This window comes from Heterodontus francisci, chromosome 31, assembly GCF_036365525.1.
Source record: "Heterodontus francisci isolate sHetFra1 chromosome 31, sHetFra1.hap1, whole genome shotgun sequence".
NCBI classification, from domain to species: domain Eukaryota; kingdom Metazoa; phylum Chordata; class Chondrichthyes; order Heterodontiformes; family Heterodontidae; genus Heterodontus; species Heterodontus francisci.
In genome coordinates, this window is record NC_090401.1 from 46,714,564 (window position 1) to 46,739,945 (window position 25,382).

At 43.4% G+C, this 25,382-nt stretch overlaps 1 protein-coding gene across 3 annotated transcripts; it reads left to right on the forward strand.

Moving 5' to 3' along the window:
* Positions 1–5,163: 5,163 nt before the first annotated feature.
* paqr7b (progestin and adipoQ receptor family member VII, b) lies at positions 5,164–18,988 on the forward strand. Of its 3 annotated transcripts, XM_068010975.1 has the most exons (4): positions 5,164–5,301; positions 5,446–5,543; positions 14,384–14,532; positions 17,586–18,988. In XM_068010975.1, exon 4 carries the CDS (start codon positions 17,618–17,620, stop codon positions 18,674–18,676), a length of 1,059 nt encoding a protein of 352 aa, XP_067867076.1. In that variant the 5' UTR covers positions 5,164–5,301; positions 5,446–5,543; positions 14,384–14,532; positions 17,586–17,617; the 3' UTR covers positions 18,677–18,988. The 3 variants fall into 3 exon arrangements, with proteins under 3 accessions (XP_067867076.1, XP_067867073.1, XP_067867074.1); XM_068010972.1 differs by lacking the exon at positions 14,384–14,532 and having other exon boundaries at positions 17,586–18,986; XM_068010973.1 differs by lacking the exon at positions 14,384–14,532 and having other exon boundaries at positions 5,164–5,284; positions 17,586–18,986.
* Positions 18,989–25,382: the final 6,394 nt, after the last annotated feature.

Sequence of the window (25,382 nt, forward strand, 5' to 3'; positions counted from 1 at the left end):
CTTACCCACAATGGAGAGAGATCGCTGCCCCCACATGCTCAGCTTATGGTGAACCCTGGCTACTCGCTCCCTCCAGGTTTTGGTGCACGCCCCGGCCCTTCTAAACCATATCCCCAGCACCTTCAGGTAGTCTAATCTGACGGTGAAAGGGACAAAGGTCAGCCCAGTTCCCAAAGAACATGGCCTCGCTCTTGCCGTGGTTAACTTTGGCTCCCGAGGCCAGTTCGAACTGGTCGCAGATACTCATTATTCTGCGAATGGACAGCGGATACAAGCAGAAGACAGCGACGTCATCCATGTACAGGGAGGTTTTAACCTGAGTGCCTCCGCTGACTGGGATTGTCACCCCTCTTATGCCCGCATCCTTCCTAATAGACTCAGCAAAGGGTTCAATACAGAAAACAAACAAGACAGGGGAAAGTGAGGACAGCCCTGTCTGACTCCAGATTGGATTGGGAAACTTTCTGATTCCCACCCATTGATTGAGACTGCGCTACTGATGTTTGTGTAGAGCAATTGCAGATTCCCTCCACAAACCCCATTTTGGAAAGCACGTCCATCATGTAGGTGTGCGAAGCCTTCTCCTGGTCCATGCTGATGAGGCAGGTGTCCACTCTCCTGTCCCGTACATAGGCGATCGTATCCCTGAGTAGCGCGAGACTATCAGAGATCTTCCTGCCGGGTACAGTGCAGGTCTGGTCAGGCTAGGCGGAAGCAGGTTCACCACCGACTTTCACGTCGGTGGTGAATTCCTATACGCCTAAGGTAAAATCCAGCCCCGTGTGTTTAAAATTAAACCCTGTTACAGTAAGACCAGGTGAAGGCTGAGAGGGAACCCTAGACCCCTTTCTCACCTAGTCATAACACCAGGGAGTAAAGATTAATCTCCTGGACACTGCTCTGAGTAACTCCAGGGAGAAAAATCATCGGGTATTTATTTTCTTCCAACACTTTTGATGATTAGTTATAACAATGTCGGAGATAGGGAAAAGACTTTTTCAACAGGATGGTTGGAGGAAGGAGGTCATGTGATGAAGCCTCCAGGGATCCATCCAACCAAAGTTGACAACCCGAGCTCATCCAAAGCTCTGCTGCCCAGATCCTAACTTGCATCAAGTCCCATTTGCCCATCATCCCTGTGTTCACTAAGCTCCATTGGATCCCCTATTTCCTTCACCCAACCATTGGCAGCCATGCCTTCAGCTGCCTAGGCCCTAAGCTCTGGAATTCCTTCACTAAACCGCTCCACCTCTCTCTGTCTTTAAGTCACTCTTTAAAACCAACCTCTTTGACCAAGCTTTTAGTCATCTGTCCTGATATTTCCTAATGCGGCCTGGTGTCCAATTTCGTTTGATAATGCTCCTGTGTCGTACCTAGGGACATTATGCTGTGTTAAAGGTGCTATATAAATGCAAGTTGTTATTCAAACTCATCATGTAAATTTGTTATAATTGACTGGGAAGGGGAGATGCTTATTTTGTCTGTCTGGGCCTGATTTGGAAAAGAAGAAGCATTTTATGTTAAAATTACTATGTGGGGATTCCTGGAAAACTCATTATTCCATTTACTTTGCAGTGTGACAGTACCAACCCGCCCGATTATATGCTCTCCCTGCCTCCAAACACAGCGCGGGGGAAAGCATAAAATTTCCTCCAATGGCACTATTGTGGAGAAGAGCAGTACATTCTCTCTGGTGTTTTGGCCAATGTTTATCCCTCAACAAACATGACTAAAATAGATTATCCAATCATTATCACATTGCTGACATTGGGACCTTGCTGTGCACAAACTGGCTGCCATGTTTCCTACTTTATTTAGAACATCGAACAAACATCCAGAAAATGGCAGACTGGGCATCAGTTAAATGTCTCATCCGAAGGACAGCACCTCCGATGGTGCAGCATCCGCTCGGCACTGCACTCGGAGTGTCAGTCTGGACTTTATGCTCAAATCTCTGGAGTGGGCCTTGAAGCCCTGAAGTTCTGACTCAGAGGCACGAATGCTACCACTAAGTCATATCCATCCCCTAATATTGGAGAAAGATTGCTCTAAATCCTCAGATTGAAGATATGTTCATGAAAATTTCCTTCAGTTGGAATTTCTAGAAAAATTAGAAAAACACATTCAAAACTCCAGAGCGTTCTTTGTCACTGGAACTTTCTGGACAAGAAGCAGAGTGAAGGACAGAGTGCAATGCCACTAATAAATCTATACAGTTATTTGTAAGTTTGTTTTTTCTTGTACTTAAAATTAATATTTACTTCCAACTTTGAGTGTTTTAATGATTTAACTTGTGCTTCCAACAGGGTAGTTGATTGGGAGCTATGAGATATAATTCAGATCCTGGTCATCACCATAATTCGCTTGTGAGTTTGTCACTCTGCCACTAATGATTCACTATTACTAAGGCATGAACACAGGAACAGGGTTAGGACATTGAACCCATTCACCTTGCTCTGCCATATTGTGAATTTTCCTAATCCTAATTCCAACACCTTTTCCTCATATTCCTTAATACCGCTACTTTCCAAGCAAATATCTATCTGCCTGAGCACACTGGTAGCCCTCTCGCCTCTGAGTTAGAATTGCATGAGTTTCAATCCCCATTTCAGAGACTTTGGAACATAATCTGACAGTCCCAGTGAAGTACTGAGGGAATGCTGCACCTCCATCTTTTAGACAAGATGTTAAATGGTGTTAAACATGTTAAACATCTGTCTGTTCAGGTGAATTTAGAAATTCCATGGCACTATTCAAAGTTCAGGGGAGTTCTCCTGATGTCCTGACCCAACATTTATCTCCTAATCTTTACACCAAACGAACACTAACAAAAACAGATCATCTGGTTATTCTTCTCATTGCTGTTTGTGGAACCTTGCAGTGTGCAAATTGGCTGCCCTATTTCCTACATACCACAGTGACGACACTTCAAAAGTACTTAATTGGTTGTGCAGCGCTTTTGGGGAAAGATGCTCCATAAATGCAAGTTGTTTTTTCTTTAAGCAAATCTATTGATTCCATATCTATGGTTCCTGGGCCAATGCATTCCACATTATCTTAATCCTTTGTGTGAAGATTTGTTTTGCCTCATATTCACTTTTATTTATTTTATTCTTAATTTAAAGATTATACACAACAATAATGGGCATTTATAGAGTAGCTTTCAGGTAACAAATGTCCCAAGTCCCATTACAGGAGGAATAGTGAACACTGAGAAAGAAGTAGGGGAGATGTTTGGAAAGTCTGGTCGAAGAGGCAAGTTTGGAGAAGGCTTTTGAAGAAAAGCCAGATGGACAGCAAGGCATAAAGTTTAGCAAGGGAATTCTGGATCTGCCCAGACATTGCCATTTTCACCGTCTCTAACTTTTAAATATATATACACTCCAAGACCAAATCACATTGAGTTCACTAACAGGTACTAATCTCTGAAGTGGAGTTCTCCCCGGTGTCCTGGCCAAGATTTATCCCTCAACCAACATCTAGTCACATCGCTGTTTGTGGGATCTTGCTGTGTGCGTGTTGGCTGCCAAGTTTCCTACATCACAATAGTGACAATTCTTCAAAAGTATTTCATTGGCTGTGCAGCGCTTTGGGACATCCTGAGGTTGTGAAAAGCACTGGATAAATGCAAGTTCTTTCTTTAATTCATTGCATCTGAAGTGTTTTAGAATATTGAGAGATTAGATAGGTTGCTATATAAATGCATGCTTTTTTCTTCCATGGTGATTTCCATATTTATTAACTTGCTAGTGGTTATCTCTGCTGCGATAGAGTAATAAAAATTATCTCTAAATTGAACACTGTTTTCCATTGGGTAGCAGGTATTGTCCTTACAATAACAACAATTAACAAAAGAATATACAAATCAGGTCCAGCAACAACTAAAAAAGAAAAGACAGTTCATTTTTCAGGTTTGGTCTTTCATTAGTTAGGTGTTTATTCTTCTTTTTATATCTATTGACCTTCAGAGTTTGTGCAGGGAATCCTGGGAGTATTTCAGTGGTTACAACGAAAACAACTTGCATTTATATAGAAGCAAAATACTGCAGATGCTGGAAATCTGAAATAAAAACAGGAAATGCTGGAAATACTCAGCTGGTCTGGCAGCATCTGTGGAAAGAGAAGCAGAGTTAACGTTTCGGGTCAGTGACCCTTCTTCGGAACTGTCTTTTCCAGGAGAGAGCTGGAAGCTCCCCAGGAGTGTGTCAATAATTATAGAGGATCCCTAGATCGTGCTATAATTATGAAGGATCCCAGAAATACATCTGTAATTGCAGGAAATTCCATAAATGTGACCTGGGAACATACCAAATATTTACATGGGGCTATCATGCAAAGAAAAAGGTTAAAAATCCAATGAGCTAATAAGGGAGAAAGACTTGCATTTATATCACGCCTATCACAACCTCAAGATGTCCCAAAGTGCTTTACAACCAGTTAAGTACTTTTGAAGTGTAGTCACTGTTGTAATGTAGGAAACACGGCACATATTTGGGCACAGCAAACTTCTACAAACAGCAATGAAGTAATGACTAGATCATCAGTGCTAATGATGTTGGCTGAGAACTCCCCTGTTGTTCTTCAAGAGTGCCCATGGAGACTTTTTACATTCACCCAAGAGAGCAGATGATGCCTCAGTTTATACATCCTATCCCAGAGATAGCACCCCTTACTCTGCAGTTGCCTCACATCTGTTGTAAAACGTTTCAGGCGACATAAACTGACTGCAGTATTATTCCTCACCTGGAGGCACTGACTCAAGCTGGAATACAGTTACTTTGGCCAACTGACCATTCTTTCCAGTGCCTAATGACAGTGTTAGCTGACTATTTGGTCACAAGAGGACTGAATTGTCACCTATACTCCTTCAGACAACTAGAATAGCCTGAGTGGAGCTAGTTATATAGTGGGAGGAAAGTTGCTTTAAAAAAAATTACAATTTCCTGCCATTCTGATTATCAGTCCAACCAGGGAGAAAAGAAATTCTCAATGCCACGCCCTTGTTTCTAACCCCTTTTCTTGTTTTGTTGCACCGTGACACCCACGTGGTACCAAGAACTGGGCGGAACTTCCTCGCGGGACTAGCTGATTGGTGGAATGACGCAAGTGGGAGATGTTCGGTTGGTTGCGACGGGGCGGCTGATTGACAGGGCGTGTCCGGGACTTGGAACGCTGTGTATCAGATAGGCGGCGCGGGGAGCGGGGGATATAGTGTATCCATCGGCAGAGAAGTAGCGAGTGGATGAGCGTCCGGGCCGTGATACCGTGGGACACGCCCTGAACGGTACCCAGCAATTAGATGTAACGTCGTTAATTTGAAATCTGTATCAAAAGTTTGAACCTGCATAGAAAACTCTGGAATATCAGGGTTTTTTTTGTAATTATTAATTGTATCTGCAGCTAACACGTTCGTTAATAGCTGGCTGATTTTTTTGTAAATTGCAGGTGAATGTATTTTTGAATACACCGGCGGCGGCTTTTGGAGAAGGTGATGTTCAGACCGAGCTCTGCGTCTGGGAAGTGACAGGGTTTCTAATAAATCGGTGAGTGTCTAGGCAACAGAAATGCCTGTCCGCCTGGTAATTGACATTACCTGGATGTGGGGAGCTGGTTTCGTTATTACAGTAACATCAGTTTAATGGGAGAATAGTTTCCCTGGCGAAAGCGTTAAGTGTCTCATCACCGTGTAACTGGGAAACCCAGATCGGTCGCCTGTTGGTAACCCTTCTGGATTTTCCTGGAGGCTGCAAGAATTAATGATTAATCTCCAAGACGCTTCTGCGAGCGGAACCCGGGAGAAAATGCTTGGGACAATTTTTAAGTGTTTTATTTTTCAATTCCTTTTGAATACTTCGTGCGTTTTTGACTGGGTGGGGTGGTAGGAGGTGAGAGGTTATCTAAGAAACTTTCAGAAATATTACGGCCAATAATTTTTTTTTTTGAAGTGTGGGTACTGTTGTAATATAGGAAAGGTGACAGCCAAATTGTGCACAGCAAATTCCCAGAAGCAGCAATGAGATAAATGCTGAGCTGATCAGTGTTTTGTGATGTTGGTCGAGGGATATATATTGGGCCAGGGCACCAAGCTTTTTGATTAGTGCCATGGGATCTTGAGGGAGGATGGGAATTTTAAAATCCAGGCGATGATGCTTTATAGGCATGAGTGCTTGTTGTACACCACAATTAGTTGTGATCGGGCTGGAGAGGACAGTGTTTTTCCAGATGGTTGAGCTCAGATGGGTCAAATTGGCCTTTGTGCTTTCTCTGGATGTATCATCCCCTTTAGGAAGTGGGTGGATGACTCAAACAGTATGGAATTGCCTTTCTGCTGCCCCTTTTATAAACTGTAAACTATAATACTTCATTTTTTTCCTCTGGCAAGAGTTGAACTATTCCCATGCTGCCGAAGCTGCAGCTTTGAGTCTTGGAAGAGGCGGAAGGGAATTTGGGCTCTCTGGGTGGTTCAGTCACAGAAGGAGGCAATTTCGCCAATCATTCCTATGCTGGCTGTTTGAAAGAGCTATCTAAATAGTCCTACTCCCCCTGCTTTTTTCCTGCAGCACCTCAGTTTTTTTTCCTTTTCATGTATTCATCAAGTTCCCTTTTGAAAGTTATTATTGAAACTTGTTTCCACCATCCTTTCAAGCAGTGTATTCCAGATCGCAACTCATTGTCTTCATTTTAAAAAAAATTCTCATTTCCCCTCTGGTTCTTTTGCCAATTATCTTAAACCTATGCCCTCTGGTTACGGGCCCTCCTGCCAGTTGAAACAGTTTCTGCTTATTTACTCCCTTCATAATTTTGAACACCTCTATTAAATCCCCCTCAATCAGCTCTAATCTGAGAACAACCCCAGCTTCTCTAGTCCACATAACTGAAGCCCCTCATCCCAGATGTGCTGCACTGCATAGGTCAGGAGCTCTTGGTTTCAGTACCTTCTGTATTTGATAATCTCACATGAGGAGGGGTTCTGGATACTGCATTTGGCCTCTGAATCTCTTGACTAGGGTGAAAAAGAATCAGCCAGGATTACTTCTATTTCTAGCCAATGACTGGTTGGCAAGTGTGCTTACTTGGATAGACTTTGTTGTGATTGCCCCCCACCCCCATCCCAGGATAGAACTTGCAGACGAGTACAATCTTGGCTTATGGTTGAAGGTTGGCTTTTTGGGGGAGATAATTGGCTGAGGGGAGTGAGAAACTGGTAGTGTTTATCAGGAGGAAGCAGCCCATAGGGACAGGAGGGTAAAAAAATTGAGGGGTGGAGGGGGGTTTAATCCACTTAAACTGTCAGGTAAATGACTTGAAACTTGCCTCACTTCCCCGTCCTCCCACCACTCCCCGCCATACTTCAAGGTCCTCGTACTAGCATTTGATATCAACTAGCACCTAAAATCTTAATAGCCTTTTTGTATTTTTCATTTTAAAAAATTATTTTAACCAATCAAATCTTGGGGTGCAGATTTTCAGTTATTGTATTTGGCAGTGGACTAGGTAACCCAGGCTACTAGGGCATGAACGTGTTAATGAAAGAACATCAACATTGATGTTACAAATGGAAATCTTTAGTCAAAGATTAATAAGGGTTCAGAATAATGGAGTCAGACACAACAGGGGAGTTCAAAGTGTTGTTTTAGAGCGCCTTTAAAGGTGGCTGAGGGCTTTAAGGATGGAATTCCAGAGTGTAGGATGTAGAGAGCTGAAGGCATGGTCTCTAATGGAGAGAAGAGTAAATAAAGAGAAACTGTGCCAATGGTTGAAGGGTCATTAACCAGAGGGCACAGAGTTCTGGTGAGTGAGAAAAGAACCAGAGGCAACATGAGGGAAAAACTCTTATGCAGTAAATGGTTAGGATGTGGAATGCATAAGAACATTAGAAGTAGGAGCAGGAGTAGGCCATTTGCCCCATCGAGCCTGTTCTGCCATTCAAAAGAATCACAGCTGATCTGATTGTGGTCTCAACGCCACTTTCCTGCCTGCCCCCTATAACCATTGACTCCCTCGTAGATCAAAAATCCGTCTCACTCGCCCTTGAATATATTCAATGACCCAGCCTCCACTGCTATGGGGTACAGAATTCGAAAGATTAACAACCTTCTGAGAGAAGAAAGTCCTCCACATCTCTGTCTTAAATGGGAGACCCCTTACTCTGAAATTGTGCCTCCTAGTTCTAGATTCCCCACAAGGGGGCGGCGCAGTGGTTAGCACCACAGCCTCACAGCTCCAGCGACCCGGGTTCGATTCTGGGTACTGCCTGTGCGGAGTTTGCAAGTTCTCCCTGTGACCACGTGGATTTTCGCCAGGTGCTCCGGTTTCCTCCCACAGCCAAAGACTTGCAGGTTGATAGGTAAATTGGCCATTATAAATTGCCCCTAGTATAGGTAGGTGGTAGGGGAATTGAGGGAAGGTGGGGATGTGAGAGGGTAATGGGATTAATGTAGGATTATTATAAATGGGTGGTTGGTCGACACAGACTCGGTGGGCCGAAGGGCCTGTTTCAGTGCTGTATCTCTAAATAAATAAATAAGATCACCTCTCATTCTTCTAAACTCCAATGAGTATAGGCCCAACCTATTCAACCTTTCCTGATAAGACAACCTTCCTGAACTGCCTCCAAAGCTTTAAAGGTAGGGAACTCAGTCAGTTCCTTGCGCAAATCTTGTATTTTATTCTCCTTTAATACCTCCTTTAAATAGAGATCAAAACTGCATTCAGTACTCGAGGTGTGGTCTCACCAACACCCTGTATAGTTGTAGCAAGACGTCCCTACTTTTATACTTCAGTAAAGGCCAATGTTCCATTTGCCTTCCGAGTTACTTGCTGTGATTCATTCTCAAAGGCAATTAGGGATGGGTAACAAATGCTGTTCTAGCCAGCGATGCCCACATCCCATGAATTAATTTTTAAAAAGTACGAGGACACCCAGATCCCTCTGTAGTACAGCATTCTGTAGTCTCCATTTTAAATAATCTGCTTTTCTATTCTTCCTACCAAAGGGGACAACCTCACATTTTCCTATATTATACTCCATCTGTCAAATTCTTGCCCACTTGCTTAACCTATCTATATTCCTTTGCAGACGGTGTCCTCCTCGCAACTTGCTTTCCCACCTATATTTGTAAAATCAACAAATTTAGTTACAGTACACTGTCTCTTCATCAAAGTCACTAATACAGATTGTAAATGTGGCGCCCCACTAGTTACAGTTTGCCAACCTGAAAATGCCCCATTTATCCTATCTGTTTCCTGTTAGCAATCCTCTATCCATGCCAATATATTACCCCTATACTGTGAACTCTTATCTTGTGTAGTAACCTTTTATGTGGCACCTCATTGAATGCCTTTTGTAAATCCAGCTATACTACATTTACAGGTTCCCCTTTATCCACACTGCTTGTTACATCCTCAAAGAACTCTAATAACTCTATCAAACATGATTTCCCTTTTATAAAACCATGCTGACTCTGCTTGATTATTGACTGTTTTTCTAAAGGTCTTGCTACTACTTCTTTAATGGGCTGCAGCATTTTCCCAATGACAGATGCTCAGCTGACTGGTCTATAGATTCCTGCCTTCTGTCTCCCTCCTTTTTTGAATACAGATGTTACATTTGTGTTTTTCCAGTCTGCTGGGACCTTTCCAGAATCTAGGGAATTTTGGAAGATTATATTCAACATATCTATTATCTCTGCAGCCACTTCTTTTAAGACCCTAGGATGCAGGCTATCTGGTCCGGGGCGAGACTTGTCGGCCTTTAGTCCCATTAGTTTCTCCTAGTACTTTTTCTCTAGTGATGTTCTTCCCTCCCTTTTGCCCCTTGATGTTTTGCTATTTTTGATGCTTTGTGTCTTCTACTGTGAAGACAGATATAAAATACTTGTTCAAAGTCTCAGCCATTTCATTTGTTTCATTATTAATTCCCAATCTCAATCTCTAAAGGACCAACATTTACCTTAGCTATTCTCTTTTTTTGTATAATAAAAGCAAAATACTGCGGATGCTGGAAATCTGAAATAAAAACAAGAAATGCTGGAACCACTCAGCAGGTCTGGCAGCATCTGTGGAAAGAGAAGCAGAGTTAACATTTCGGGTCAGTGACCCTTCTTTTTTTGTATACTTGTTGAAGCTTGTTGAAGCTCACTTTTTTTTCTTGCATGTTTACTCTCATATAAATTCTTCCTTCCTGGCAGGATGGTGAATACAGAGTCAGTTATAGCCTTCAAAAGGAAATTGAATAAGTACATGAAGAAAACAATTGTATAGATGTGGGAGTTGGGACTAGCTGGATTGCTCTTGAAAGAGCTAGCACAGACTCAATGGCATGAATAACTACCTCCTTAGTTGTACTATTCTATAAGGGTGGGGGATGCACAAGAGACCAGATGCAAACCGCTGTCTGTGTGCTGTTTGTTTATTTTAAAGCTTGGTTAGGGTTAAATAAGAGATCTCCAGTTTTCATTTTAATAAACATAGGAACAGTAAGTATATGTAGCCTTCAGTAGAAGACAATAATTTACATGCCTGCCCGTAGATGAAGTATTTACATGCAGCAAAACACAGTTTTTTGACCTCAGTGGCACAGATTAAATATTTCTCTTGATAGATTCTGTGTCCTCTCTCATAGTTCTCTGGCATGAACTCTTTGTTCGACTCTGATTTCTTTGCATTGCGTGTCATTCCTGTCCTACCAATATATTTTGTCATTGGTAAACTGCAGTATGATGCGAATATGCTGGTAGCCAAGAACATTTAGAAAAATGTACAAAAACATGAAAAACCTTGTGTTTCTGTTCTGCCCATGACCAATTATTTTTTTATTTAAGTGTGGCTCTTCATTGGGTTTGAGGGGCTAGCGTTAAATATAAGGAAAATTAGGGCTTTTTCTGCCCCCTCCCCTGCTCTTACGTCACCCCACACCTCCCTAGAATGGCTCACTTGAGCAATGTGCTACAAGCAGTACTAGTGGGACATCCGGAACAACAATGTTACATTCAGTCCCTGGTTTGTGCTGTTACTTGATCTCTGGTTAGGTGCTACATATGAGCTCAGTGTCATGGAGATGGGGAATAAGACAATGTTCATGCCCCTGATTGCAATTCATTCTCTCTCTCTCCTGCTCTTTCCCCTGCCCCACCCACCATTTTGGCTACCACCCTTCCCTCATGCTGGGATATGCTCCTGTCTGCATGGTAGGTGAGGAAAGGGTCAGAGTGAGTGGTCAGATAGCCCATCTGAGCGTGCTGAATGGGGTTTCTCATGGACGCTGGTAAAATGTGCAAGGTATGGTAGAGTTGCCTGAATCTGTGGAACCAAATCTCAGTACCAGACAGTGTCATCAGCAGAGGAGATGAGAAGGACCTGAGAAAAGGACCTGAAGAGGAAGGGGCATGTAGAAAGTAGTACCCTCTTAGTTATTTGGGAATTACAGTTTAAAAAAAAAAAAAAATTCGCTTCATTTTGAGTGTTTTGCTTTGTGTGTCTCATAATCTGCAGAGACGAACATAGTAGTGGGCTCCTGTCAGACATGCCAAGGTCGCTCACATTTATGTTGTACTACACTTGATAAGTTGCCTGCTATTGTTTGGAGGCGACTAAATTGGTAAATTGAGAATGATCTGAAGACACGGTTTGCTGCGGTTAATTTAAAGTACAGAAGCCTGCCAGTCTCTGTGCCAGCAGCTTCCAGCTCATGTGTAACTCTTTGGTATCATCTGGGAGCAACTGCAATCTCAACTGAGTTTAATAATAAACCTTGAGTAATGTGTGTGTCATATGGGTGGAGTGCTACCCGTACTGATTTGGCTTTCAATATCTGGTAACAATGATAACAGGCCAGCAGAACCGAGTTAAGAGAAACCTGCATTTCTCGACCTCAGGACGTCCCAAAGTGCTTTACAGCCAATGAAGTACTTTTGTAATGTAGGAAATGTGGCAGCCAATTTGTGCACATCAAGCTCCTACAAACAACGAAACAAAGGTCCGGTTAACCTGCTTTAGGTGTTGGTTGAGGGATAAATATTGGCCAGGCCATTGGGGAGCACTCCCTTGCTCTTTCTCAGGTAGTGCTATGGAATCATTTTCATCCATTTCAGATGGCAGCTGGGCCCTAGCTTTAATGTCTTATCCAAACGATGGTACCTCTGACAGTGCGGTACTCCCTCATTACTGCACTGGAGTGTCAGCCTAGATAATGTGCTCCAGTCTCTAGAAGGGTGTCTTGAACTCACGACTTTCTGATTCGGGTGGGAGTGCTATCCACTGAGCCCTGGCTGTCTTGGCCCAGAGCTGTTACCTACACCTGCCCACTCTCGAGCCTGTCTGAGATCAGTGAGGCTTGTAGTTGAATGACAACATTAGTGAAGAGTAGGGCTGGGGCTTTGAGTGTCCCAGTTGGAACCCAGTATCCTGTTGACATGACTATCTGGAAAGCTAGCTTGTTACTCAAACGCCTGTGGGGACCGTACTGTCATTGAATTGAGGCTCATTCCCCACCTCCGGAGGCAGGGAGGGAGGCAGATTCCCCACTTCTGGAGGCAGGAACCACCTTTGCATCAACTGTACGGAGCCCCCCCCCCCCCCCGCAGAGTGCCAGTGATACCAAATATAAATTGGAATATACAGCACAGAAATATTCTGTTCGTCCAACTTCCAACACGAGCCTCCTCCCAACGCACTTCATCTCACCCTATCAACATAACTTTGTTCCTTTCTCCCTTGTGTTTCTTTAGTGCCCCCCCTCCTTTAAATACATCTATACTATTCACCTCTACCACTCCATGTGGTAGCAAGTTCCATATTCTAACCACTCTCTGAAGTTTCTCTTGAATTCCTTATTGGATTTATTAATGACCTATCTTGTGTTTATGGCCCCTAGTTTTGCTGTCCCCACAGGTAGATATGTCTTCTGTACATTTACCTTATCGAACTCATTCATAATTTTAAAAACTTCTCCGGTGCTGCCTCAGCCTTCTCTTGTCTCGAGAAAAGAGCTCTGGTCTGAACAACTTTCTGCTTTTAGGGACACTGTTTTATTCTGGCCTTTTTTTTTGACTGTCCTCTTCGGCAAAGGTGCGTGGGCAGGAAGGAAAATCACAAATGTGGTGTAAATGGAGCCGATTTGCTGCGAGGACAGTAGAGTTGCACTTGCATTGCAGGGCCAGTTTGTGTTGTGCTGAGTCAGTTCCAATTGTGCTGCTTTGTAGCAGGGCCGGTTGGTATTAGCATCGTCGGTGCATGTCTGTCCTTGCCCAGTGACTGCTTCACTTTTCTGGAATTCAACTAATGGTTGAGTCACTTGCCCTATTTTTTTTTTAAACTGTAAGTGTAATCACTAGCCTGTTAATTAGCTTACTTCTGTGAATAGCATCCACAATGCAGCAACACTGTTTTGACAGGGTGCTAAACCTTAATCTCCGTTACTGGTTTCAGTTGCCTTAGGGGGTTAGAGTGGAATTTGTCAGAGTAATTTTTTTTCTTCTTTGCACTGAGTTTTTTTTCCCCCTGTTTTTTTGCCCTTCCCGGGAGATTACATGGCTGCAGAGGGAGGGAGGAAAGGATGGAAGAAGTCTCTAGTCATGATGTTCTGGACATCATGAGTATGGGGTAGGCTTGATGGTCCACCTGGTCTTTTCCTGTCTATCAATGTCATATGTAAATGTTCATGACCTAAAGGAGACCATTCCGTGCACTCCTGGCCCGCATCTCACCTTGCATCCTCCGTAAACTTCAGTTCATCCAAAACTCTGCTGCCCGTACTGTAACTCTCACCGAGTCCCGTTCATCCATCACCCCTGTTTGTTGACCTACTCTAGGTCTGGCAATGCCTCTTTTTCACCTTCTCATCACTAGCTCTCTTTCAAATCTCTCCATGGCCTCGCTCCTCTCTATCTCTGTAACCTCCTCCAGCCCTACAACCCTCCCAGATCTCTGCACTCGTCCAAATCTGGCCTTTTACACATCCCCAATTTTAATTACTCCATCATTGGCAGTTGTGCTTTCGGTTGCCTAGGTTCTAAGCTCTAATTCCCTCCCTAAACTCCTCTGACTTTCTTTTCCACCTTTAAAGAAGCTCTTTAAAACTGACCTTTTTTGACAGATTATGGTCACCTGCCCCAATATCTGCTTATGTAGCTCAGTGTCCAATTCTGTTTGGTAACACTCCTGTGAAGCACCTTGGGATATTTTACTAGGTTAATGTACTGTATAAATGCAAGTTGTATTTGGGAACTGTGTGGTTATCATTGGTTGGTTTTACTGTCAACTGGGCTCCATTGCAGGGTTGTGTGTGCATTGTCCCGTTGGCAGAGTTTCCTGTGTGCATTTTGTTGTCGTGACCAATCTTCCCTTTTTTTTTCTGTTTCTCTTTCCCCTCCCCCACTCTGAGACTCCCCAAAAAGAATAATTTGAACCAGACCAAAGGATGCTTTGGAGAGACAAGGGGACACTTCATTTACTCCTCATACTCTAACTTGGAAGACACAAGCATACCTCTTTCATGTCTCCTTCAGGAGAAGGAAGACTCCAAGTTTTGAAGTAGGCTGCTTAAAATGTCCTCAATTATAATATCTTGTCCACTTCACACAGTTTCCCTCCCAAACTACAAAGTATTCTATTATTGAGCTGCCTCTCATGAATCACTTTAATATTGGATATTGCATTTGTCGAGATGTGTTAGCCACATGTTGGGCTGTGGAATATGTCAACACATCAAGTACGCAGGTGTAGCACAGGTTTTGGAATAAGAGCAGAGGACTTCTGATGTCCTGGCCTACATTCCTGCACCAAAAATATTATTCTTCACAGTCTGTTGCAGCGTGCATGTTTATCTGAATAACTGCCCACAGTTCAAAAGTAATTAGCTGTGAAGCTCTATAGGACATGCTGAGTATGTGAAAGATCTGATTATAAAGCTCTCTTATTTTAGATATTGAGTAAAACTCCCTCTACACTGTCCCACCAAACACTTGCAGGGCAACTACAGCGTGGGTTCGATACAGAGTACAGCTCCCTTTGTCACAGAATCGTTACAGCGCAGAACGAGGCCATTAGGCCCATCGTGTCTCTCCAATGAGCAATTCACCTAATGCCATTTCCCCCTTTATACTCTCTTTCCCCCCCCCCCCCCCCCCCCCCCCCACACCAGCCAACACTGCCTCAATCCCGGACTATGAAAAGCAGTCCAGTTTGCACTAATGTGATATTTGTCCATTTCCCATATTGGGCATTCTGTGGTCTGAATGAGATTGCCAATTTAGGACAGTTCAGTTGTGAGCCATGCCCAGTAGGATCTGGATTGAGATTGTACAAACTTACTTGATGTAGAACCATTAAACGTATTGGTCTTCCATTTATTGATTTTAAGTGCTCGTAGACCTTGCTTTACGACATCCTCTAAGCCTTAGTTTCTTTCCTTAAAAAATTAAAGGGGAATTTTCTCTTGTAAAAAAGGACATCAAACATTCACAAATGGCACAGTCGCTAAGAATTATGTTCAGTTTGTTTCCGTGTTTAAACACCGAATGCTGATACAAGCGGGGATGCTGGTTTGGAAGGGTTAATTAGCTGGACAGTGTGAGAGAGGTGAATTATCATTCACAAATTGTGCTGGTTCATTCCTGGAGATGTATCTGATAATTACTTGGCTCTGCAGCAACCTGAATCAGTAACTTCAGCCATTGCTTGTTTGGTGGCATTCAGATTTGCTGTTTAAACAGACAGAAAACAAACAGAGAAAAGGGATACTAGTGTTACTGTAACTGATTTAATTTTCAAAAGAAGCCCTGATGGAGAGGCTCCAACTAACATCCTTGCATTGACGTGGAAATCTAGACTTCTACCATCTGAGGGGAATAAATTTCAGGGCTGAACATTTTGTAGGACCCTGGTGGTGGGTGGTGGGAGTGGGGGTGGTTAGGTGCTATAACAATGTGCTGTGTCCGGCACAGGACTGGGAATTGTAATAGGTTAGAACCTCGGGCACTCTGGAACCTTCCCAGCTGCAAAATCTGTTATCTCAAACCACTTGTAGATCTCCATTAGATTCAGCCCATAAAACTCACTCCTGCTTTCCACCTCTTTTGCCCTACCCCCTACCCCATCAAATGAATGATGAAACAAACTAAAATAAAATATGAAAGAAAAAATAAAACTAAAAATAAAAAGTGGGGACCAGTCATGCTCTGGAAATTATTGAACTCCATGTTCAGGCTGTAGCGTGCCTTAGCGGTAAATAAGATGCTGTCAGCATTCCGAAGAGATTGTTCCCTCCTCGACATCCTGATCCACTCCTCCATTACCCCCAACACCTTGTCCCCTTCCCACGACATCTTCCCATGAAATCACAGGAGGTGTATTACCTGCCCATTTACCTCCTCTCTCCTCACTATCCAAGGCCCCAAACACTCCTTTCAGGTGAAGCAGCGATTTACTTGTACTTCTTTCAATTTAGTATACTGTATTCGCTGCTCACGATGCAGTCTCCTCTATATTGGGGAGATATGATGCAGACTGGGTGACTGATTTGCGGAACACCTTCGCTCAGTTCAAAAACATGACCTCGAGCTCCCTGTCGCTTGGCATTTCAACACCCCTCCACCCCCCTGCTCTCATGCTCACATCTCTGTCCTGGGATTGCTGCAGTGTTCCAGTGAACATCAACACAAGCTCGAGGAACAGCACCTCATTTACCGATTAGGCACACTACAGCCTACCGGTCTGAACATTGAGTTCAATAATTTCAGGGCATGACAGGCCCACCTTTTTTATTTTTAGTTTTATTTTTTCTTATTTTAGTTTGTTTCATAATTTTTTTTTACCATGTGCTGCCCACTGTTTTTTTTTTTCATGTTTGTGCTTTTGGCCAGGACTGTTCATTATTCTGTCATTTAACACCCTATCTGCATTAATGCTTTCTTTCACCACACCATTAACAACACCCTTTGCCTTTGCTGCATGACCTTCTGGTCAGTTATTCTCTGTGACCCTCTGTCCTATCAACACCTTCCCTTGTGTTATCTTTTGCCCCACCCCAGCTTTACTTGCTTAAAACTTAGTACATTTCTAACCTTTGCCAGTTCTGATGAAGGGTCACTGCCCTGAAACATTAACTCTGCTTCTCTGTGCACAGATGATGCCAGACCTGCTGAGTATTTCCAGCATATGTTGTTTTTATTTCAGATTTCCAGCATCTGCAGTATATCTATGCTATTAGCCTCAACTACTCCCTGTGGTAGTGAGTTCCACATTCTTGCCAGTCTCTGTATAAAGGTATTTCTTCTGAATTCCCTATTTGATGCTGTTTGTGGGAGCTTGCTGTGCACAAATTGTCTACATGTTCCCTACATTACAATAGTGATTGGACTTCACAAGTGGATCATTGGATATGAAGCACTTGGATATTCCGAGGTCAGAAAAGGTGCTACTTAAATACAAGTTCTTTAATTCTCCTAAAATGGGGTTGATGTTCAGACTTAAGATGAGTACCTATTGTTTTTGATTTTCCAAGTTATGTTGACATTATTCTTTGCTGATCCTATTAACTGGACTCTTTTTTTTGTGTTTTGTTTGTTTTAAAAATTTATATATAGGTACCAGTGCTTGTAACAAACCCTTTGTTACCATGGCAACAGTTGTGATGGATCAGATTGGCAGACTCTTCATCAACATCCAGCAGATCCGCCAGATCCCGAGCCTGGTGGAGCAATCCATTCCCAGTCTGCCATGCACAGTGAAGGATTACGAAGTACCGCAAATATTCCGGGAGCCCTACATCCACTCGGGCTACAGGCCCGTGAAGCAGAGCTGGCGCTATTACTTTTTCACCTTGTTCCAGCGGCACAATGAATCCGTCAACGTTTGGTCCCACCTGATCGCTGCACTGGTTGTCATCCTCAAATTCCAGGAGCTCTCCGAGACGGTGGACTTCTTGTCTGATCCTCATGCGCTGCCGCTGTTGATTCTTCTCCTGTGTGCCTTCACCTACTTGGTCTTCAGCTCTCTGGCACATCTCTTGCATCCTCGGTCTGAGTTTGCCCACTACTCCTTCTTCTTCTTGGACTATGTGGGCGTGGCCATCTATCAGTACAGCAGCGCTTTGGTCCACTACTACTTCTCTGCTGAAGAGGAGTGGTACCATGTCATCAAAACTTTCTACCTCCCAATGGCTACACTGTTGGCTTGGATGTCCTGTATGGGATGCTGCTATGCAAAATCCAATGCAAAGGTACTGCGTCCCTGGGCACGCAAACTCTATCAGGTAGTGCCAGCAGGGCTGGCCTACATGCTGGACATTAGTCCTGTAGTACACCGGATATACAATTGCTATTCCTCTGGTTGTACCGACTCCTCCATTTGGTACCATGAATGCCAGATCATCTTCTTCCTCATAAGTGCTCATTTCTTCTCTTGCCCTCATCCTGAGAAGTGGTTCTCGGGAAAGTGTGACATTTTCCTGCAGGGGCATCAGATCTTCCATGCGTTCCTGGTCCTCTGCACCCTTGCCCAAATGGAGGCCGTCCACTTGGATTACAAACACAGGCAGCACTTCTATCAGGTTTGGCACAGCGACTCCACCTGGTCTGTGGTTGTCAGTTTTGCATTGATCGTCTCCTCCAGCATTGCCACGGCGGTTTACATGAGGCGCCGTGTCAAAATCAAGCTTGGCCTCAAGGAGAAATGAAGACTGCCACTTCTCAATCGAGTATAATCTTCAACTTCAGTACACTATCCGTGACAGGGGAGCGGTGGGTTTGTGGGGAGGAGGGAAGGGGAAAGAAGATGGCCCTGGCTTTCAGTTGCCATTCTGGGCAGGATTTTTATTCACAGGTTGAATTTGGCATCAGTGTTTTTGCCGTGGGACTGGCAGCAATTTTGAAAACGATTAAGCTCATGCACTGAATTGTCAATGTAAAAGCTAAAGTTCTTGTATCTTGTGCAGAACAATAAACTTTAAATGTTGTGAATTCATTCGGATAGTACTAGTTCAAGCTACGTTGTTCCATTGTAAACAGATTTGGTCAAGACCTGTTGCTGAGTAGAGTTTTGATGAGCGCCTTTTGGCTTTGGGTAATATTCAATATGCCAATGTTTAAACCTGAGCACAGAAAGTGATGGGCCTAAATGAGCCATTTAGTTCAACAAGGCTGTCAACTTTCATTGACCATTCCTTAGCACATTCACCTAATTTGGTCAAATCCACTTAAATCTTGATTTCCCCATTTTTTTTTTTTGCCATGTTCAGAGTTTCGCCGAGATACTTTGACATTGTCCAGAGTTGAATACTCCTAAACCGTACTTTTTGGCTTTTTAAAAAAAAAAAATTAATTCCATGGGATGTGGCATCGCTGGCAAGGCAAGCATTTGTTGCCCATCCCTAATTGCCCTTGACAACTGAGTGGCTTGCTAGGCCATTTCAGAGGGCAATTAAGAGTCAACCACATTGCTGTGGGTCTGGAGTCACATGTAGACCAGACCAGGTAAGGATGGCAAATCTCTTTCCCGAAAGGACATTCGTGAACCAGATGGGTTTTTACAACAACCAATGATAGTTTCCATGACTAACTTTCAATTCCAGATTTTTATTAATTAATTGAATTTAAATGCCACTAGCTGCTGTGGTGGGATTTGAACCTGTGTCCCCAGGGCATTAGCCTGGGTCTCTGGATTACTAATTCAGTGACATTACCACTATGCCACCATCTCCCCTGGTGATGGTTGACTAACTCATTGCTCTAACATGCACCAAAAGTCAACATTTCAGTGTGCAAGAATTCAGTACGTTGTAGTGTCATGGAGCTGGGTTGATGTGTGTAATAATTGCTGCCCACTTGCTCAGTGTACCAGTTAGTTGTGGAAAGCGAGTGCAGCAGCAAAATAGCCCTGAGAAGAAACACGTGTGTCTCATATCTGGTCCTGAATATTGCTTCGATTCCATACCAGCGCATCCCGTTCAACTCCTGATCAGCTGAATTGGATATTTCTCAATTGAGTTGTCCATTATGTTGATGTCATTGCAAGCTCGATTGGTGAAATATCAGCATCAGATGAATCAAGGAGATTTCCCCATTATATGTCTTCATGTTTCTACCCAATTGATTAGAAAATACTCAGTGCAGTTTTCTGGAGGTTGTTTAAAAATGTCTCCAATTTCTGCCAGATGTCTTTTTATAAGGTGTGTTGCTTGCTTGCACTGCTACACTATTTGAGGTAGTTCAGGGAAGGAGAAAGAATGACCTTGCATTTATATAGTGCCTCTCGTGACCCCATGATATCCCAAAGTACTTTGCATTCAATGCAATACTTTATGAAGTGTCATCACTGTTGTAAATTAGGAAACTCGGCATCCAACTTGTGCACAGCAAGGCCCCACGAACAGCCAATGTTATAATGACCAGATAATCTTTTCACTGATGTTGGTTGAGTGATGAATAGTGGTCAGGACACCAGGGGAGAACTCCCTTCTCCTCTTTGAAATAGTGCCATGGGAATATATTACGTCCATCGGAGAGGGCAGACAGGGTTGCAGTTTAATATCTCAACTGAAAGATGACACCTCTGACAGTACAAATTCTGTACAGAATTGGGAATGTTGGCTCAGATTTTGTGTTCAAGTTTCTGGAGTAGGACATGAATCCATGAACTCTTGACTTGAGCGAGATTGGCACCTACTAAGCCACGACTGACGAGGGCAGGCCGCGAGCAGGTTGAGGATCTAACAGTGTTGCAGTCAAGGAAACCTCACACTAGATAAATTATACTTGTTATTGGACAAATAGAGCAAGAGACCTTGAGTGGGTTATTGAAAAGAAACTGAGGCCGCCAAGCAGGATGTCTGCACCAAATGGACTTCCTCTTGATTAAGCGTGAACTGTCACTCGTATTGAACTTTTGTTCTGGGGAAAATTAATCCAGTTGATGCTGTCTTTGGAGAGATAAGCGATGACTTAAAGCTGAAGTGCCCCCCCCCCCCCCCCTTTATTGGTTCATTCTTAATGCATCATTTTGCTGGAACCCCTTTTTGATGTTGGAAAGTAAGATGGGTTGTGTGGTTGCAGTCTTCCTCCACCAGGTGGGGCACTTTATGGAGGGTGAAGGGCCAGGGAATAGATGGAGACAACACTGAAGTGGAGTAGAATTTTCAGCCTCACTACATGCTCGCAGTCAAATAAAAATTGGATCAAATCCCTCTCTGTCTATAAACATTTTGTGGAGGGGTTTTGTGCTTCAGTGAATGACCCTTTCTGTAAAACACCAGCTATTCATGCCTGAAGAATCGTCAGCAGGGAAAAAATAATTTCTATGGGTTTTTCTGACCTAGAGATAACCTGACCTAGGAGAGTGAGACAGAGTGGGGCTAAGCAGCTCCCAACCTAGTGAAATGGTCAACATCAACAATAATTGTCCTCTAATGGATGTTAGGACTTATGTAGACTTGGTCAGCTAACTGTAGGAATAAATGTTGCAGACACTCAGCCAGCCTGAGCAGTGCTGATTTTGACCTGAATGTTTTGAGTGCATTTGTCACTTATGAAAGCTTCAAAGATCTGTATTTAAAAACTGCACAAAGACAGCCATTTTCTGGTGATTCTGATGATCCTGGCCTCACTAAGGACAGGGTGTACAAGCAGCAGCCATTCCGCGACTGGTGGGCACCGCAGGGACTGGAGTGCATCATTGATGCCGAGAATGGCATTTTAATTTGAGTTTTTTGTTTATTTATCTGTTTTTAATAAAGTTTTTTAAAAATGTAAATATGTATATAAAGGGTGGCTGAGGAATAAAGGCCCCCTCGACATGAAAAATATAAAAGGGGCCTGGGGTATAAAGGCCACCTAAAGAAAAAGAAAGCAGCAGCTAAAAACTTCCTCCAACAGTTGATGTGTAAGAGAGCTTGGGCTAACCCTGTGTGGACTGTTTGCCATGGAGAGTGCCTGAGCAGTGACCCTGAAAGGACAGACCATGTTAAACACTGCTTTCTTTAGCAGTGAAAGGTTCTATTAGATGGTCTAACCTTCTACACCTCCTTCCCCAGCTGCTAGTGATGATAACAGCAGGGAGGTAAAATGGACTGAACCAGCATTCTGTATCTCAGTTATGACTGCTGCAGTGCTGGTGGACACAGTATGGGGTAGGCAAAATTGACCGATTAATGAGATCTGAATATGTACGACATCTTGGGTGGAACTTTGAACGTAAAACTGATGAAAGCTGATTGACCACTTGCCTGTTATATGCCTGGCCTGCTAATTCTTTTTGCATTGACTCCAACAGAAAGTAAAACAGGGCAGGCATGTATTGTGTGTGCGGTATAACAGGTCTAATACCACCTGTTTACACTCCACTGGAGTTGAAAGTTCTGCCGCATGTGACAATATGCAGCATCTCTTTAAAATTCTGTTTTACATGAGATTGTGTGAGGGGGTGGGCCACTGAATTCCATTGAAATAAACAGCTGTGCCATAAGATATAGGGCTCTGAGCTGCAGATGGGTGTTTATATTCCTGTGGAAAATTTAGCCCTTTGTTACATTCTTGTTCCTATTACCAACATGATACAAAAAAAAAGTTCTTGTTTAGTCTGGAGCCTGAGATAAGCTAATTATCAGTACTGTACAGTAATGCAGTCTACAAACCAATCCTCCGTTGGACAGTCATGGGGCAAACACGTGACCAGGTATGGTACTGAGCCACACAGGCCAGGCACGTCCTGCCCAGTACTGGCGCTGGGAGCCTGAAGTAGCAAGTGTTCCAGCTGTGCCAATGGAAAGGTTCTAGTAATGAGCTTAAAATGAAAGGGTGAAAATGCAGCAACCTTCTGCTGAATTGTTTGGATTCCACCACTCGCCTAGCCTGTCTTCCCTCCTCGCACCATTGTAAATTTCAGCTCATACAAAACTCTGCTGTACCTATCCTAATTTTCACCGTCCCATTCACCCATCATACCTTGTCATTGCTGACCTACGTTGGCTTATGATCCGCTAATCCCTTGATTTTAAAAATTCTCATCCTGGTGTTTAAATCCATCCATGGCCTGGACCCTCACCCCATCTTTGTAACCTCCTATAGCACTCCAAGATCTTTGTGCTCCCCCATTCTGGCCTCTTGTACATCTGCGGTGAGTAACTTAAAGCTTTTGCACCATCTACAAGGCTCAAGTCAGGAGTGTAATGGAATACTCTCTTGTCTGATAAGTGCAGCTCCAACAACACTCAACAAGCTTGACACTATGCAGGACAAAGCAGCCTGTTTGGCATCCCATCCTCTGCCACTGGCACATTGTGGCTGCAGTGTGTACCGTTTCCAAGATGCTCTGCAGCAATTTGCCAAGGCTTCTTAGACAGCACATCCCAAACCTGTGACTTATACCACCTAGAACAAGTGCACCACCAATTCCCAAGTTCCCCTCCAAGTCACACACCATCCTGATTTTGAAATATATCACCGTTCCTCCACTGCCCCTGAGTCAAAATCCTGGAACTCCCTCCCTAACAGCACTGTAGGTGTGCCTACGCCACATGGACAGCAGCAGTTCAAGAAGATGGCTTACCACCACCTTCTCGAGGACAATTAATAATTGGCAGTAAATGCTGGCCTAGCCAGTGACGCTCACATGGTATGAACAAAAAACCCTGATTTTTTTCATGGCTCCACCATTAGGAGCCATGCCTTCAGCTTCATAGGTCCCAAAGTTTCTCTAACTCTATATCCTTAAGATGCTTCTTAAAACTTACCTATTTGACCAACTGTCACCTGTCCTAATATCTTTGTGGCTTGGTGTCAATTTTATCTGATAATGCTTCTGTGAAGCATCTTGGGACATGTTTTCTATGTTAAAGGTGCTATATAAATGCAAGTTAATATTGTAAAATGTCCAGTATTTAGTAGAATGATGTTAGGGATGCAGGACTCCAGTTATATGGAGAGACTGGAGAAGCTGGGATTGATGTCCTTGGAGCAGAGAAGGTTCAGCAGAGATTTAATAGAAATGTTCAAAATAATGAAGGGATAGAGTAAATAAGGAGAAACCTTCCATTGGGAGAAGGGTCAGTAACCAAAGGACACAGATATAAGATAATTGATAAAAGGACTTGATGGCGGTGGGAAGAGAGATGAGAATTTTTTTTACACAGCAAGTTATTCCGATCTAGAATGCACTGCGAGAAAGAACGGTGGAAGCAGATTTAATAGTAACTTTCAAAAGGGAATTAGATAAATATTTGAAGGAGAAAAAGATCACCGGGCTATGGGGAAATAGCAGGAGGGAGTGGAACTAATTAGATAGTTTTTTCAAAATGAATGACTTTTTAAAAAATGAAACCTTGGCATTTCAGAAATGTTCAGACACTGTACTCATAAACTGGCCTGTTTCAAACCTGAATGGGTGATGAACCTTATTTGGTGGCTAGCGGTCAGTTCGGCTCGGTCAGTAGCAGTCTCACCTCTCAGTCAGTGTTGTGGGTTCAAGCCCCAATCCAAAGACTTGAACACAAAATCCAGACTGACACTCCCAGTACTGAGGGAGTGCTGCACTGTCAAGAGAGTGCCATCTATCAGCTGAGATGTTAAACTGAGGTCCCATCTGTCCTGTCAGCTGAATTATTATGCCGAGATGTGATGCTGTACTGATTGAGTTCGCTGCCTGTTAAAACCTGTACATAAGATGTGAATATTGTGGAATTAGGTGGCATTTAGTCAGCAGCAACACCCATAGTGTGGAGGCTTGAAATTTCCCTTCAGCCAAGTAAAGTGGAATTGATCATTGAGAGTGAAAACACTACCACATATTAGCCACAGCCTGTATTACACTCACTGAACTCATGAACAACTCGCAATCTCAGCTCACCACAGGAAAGAACGTGCATTTATGTAGCACCTCAGGATGTCCCAAAATGCTTTACAACCATTGAAAAGATGCAGAAGAGCTTCTTTGAAATAATGCCGTAGGATCTTTAACATCCACCTGAGAGGACAGGGCCTTGGTTTAACATCTCATTCACAAGATGGCACTTCCGACAGTGCAGCACTCTGTCAGAACTACACCGAAGTGTCAGCCTGGATTTTGTGTTCAAGTATCTGGAGTGCGGATACATTTCTGGAGGTTTCATCACATGGCCTTCTGCCTTGAATTGCCCCCACACTCCTGGCATTGATCCATCCTCCAGACGCATTGCCTTCCCATGGCCAATTGGGAAGCCAACGGGCTCCATATTACTCAGCTTGACTATTTGTGAAACAGCATTTCCCCCATCTCCAAATTTTTATAACTAATAAAGTGCGCAAAGAAAATAGAATTTTTTTTTTAACTGTCCCTCTGGTTTTTCTCATGGGAATGTCCTGGAGATTAATCTTCAATTCCTGAAAACTCCAGGACAATCCTGGAGGGTTGTC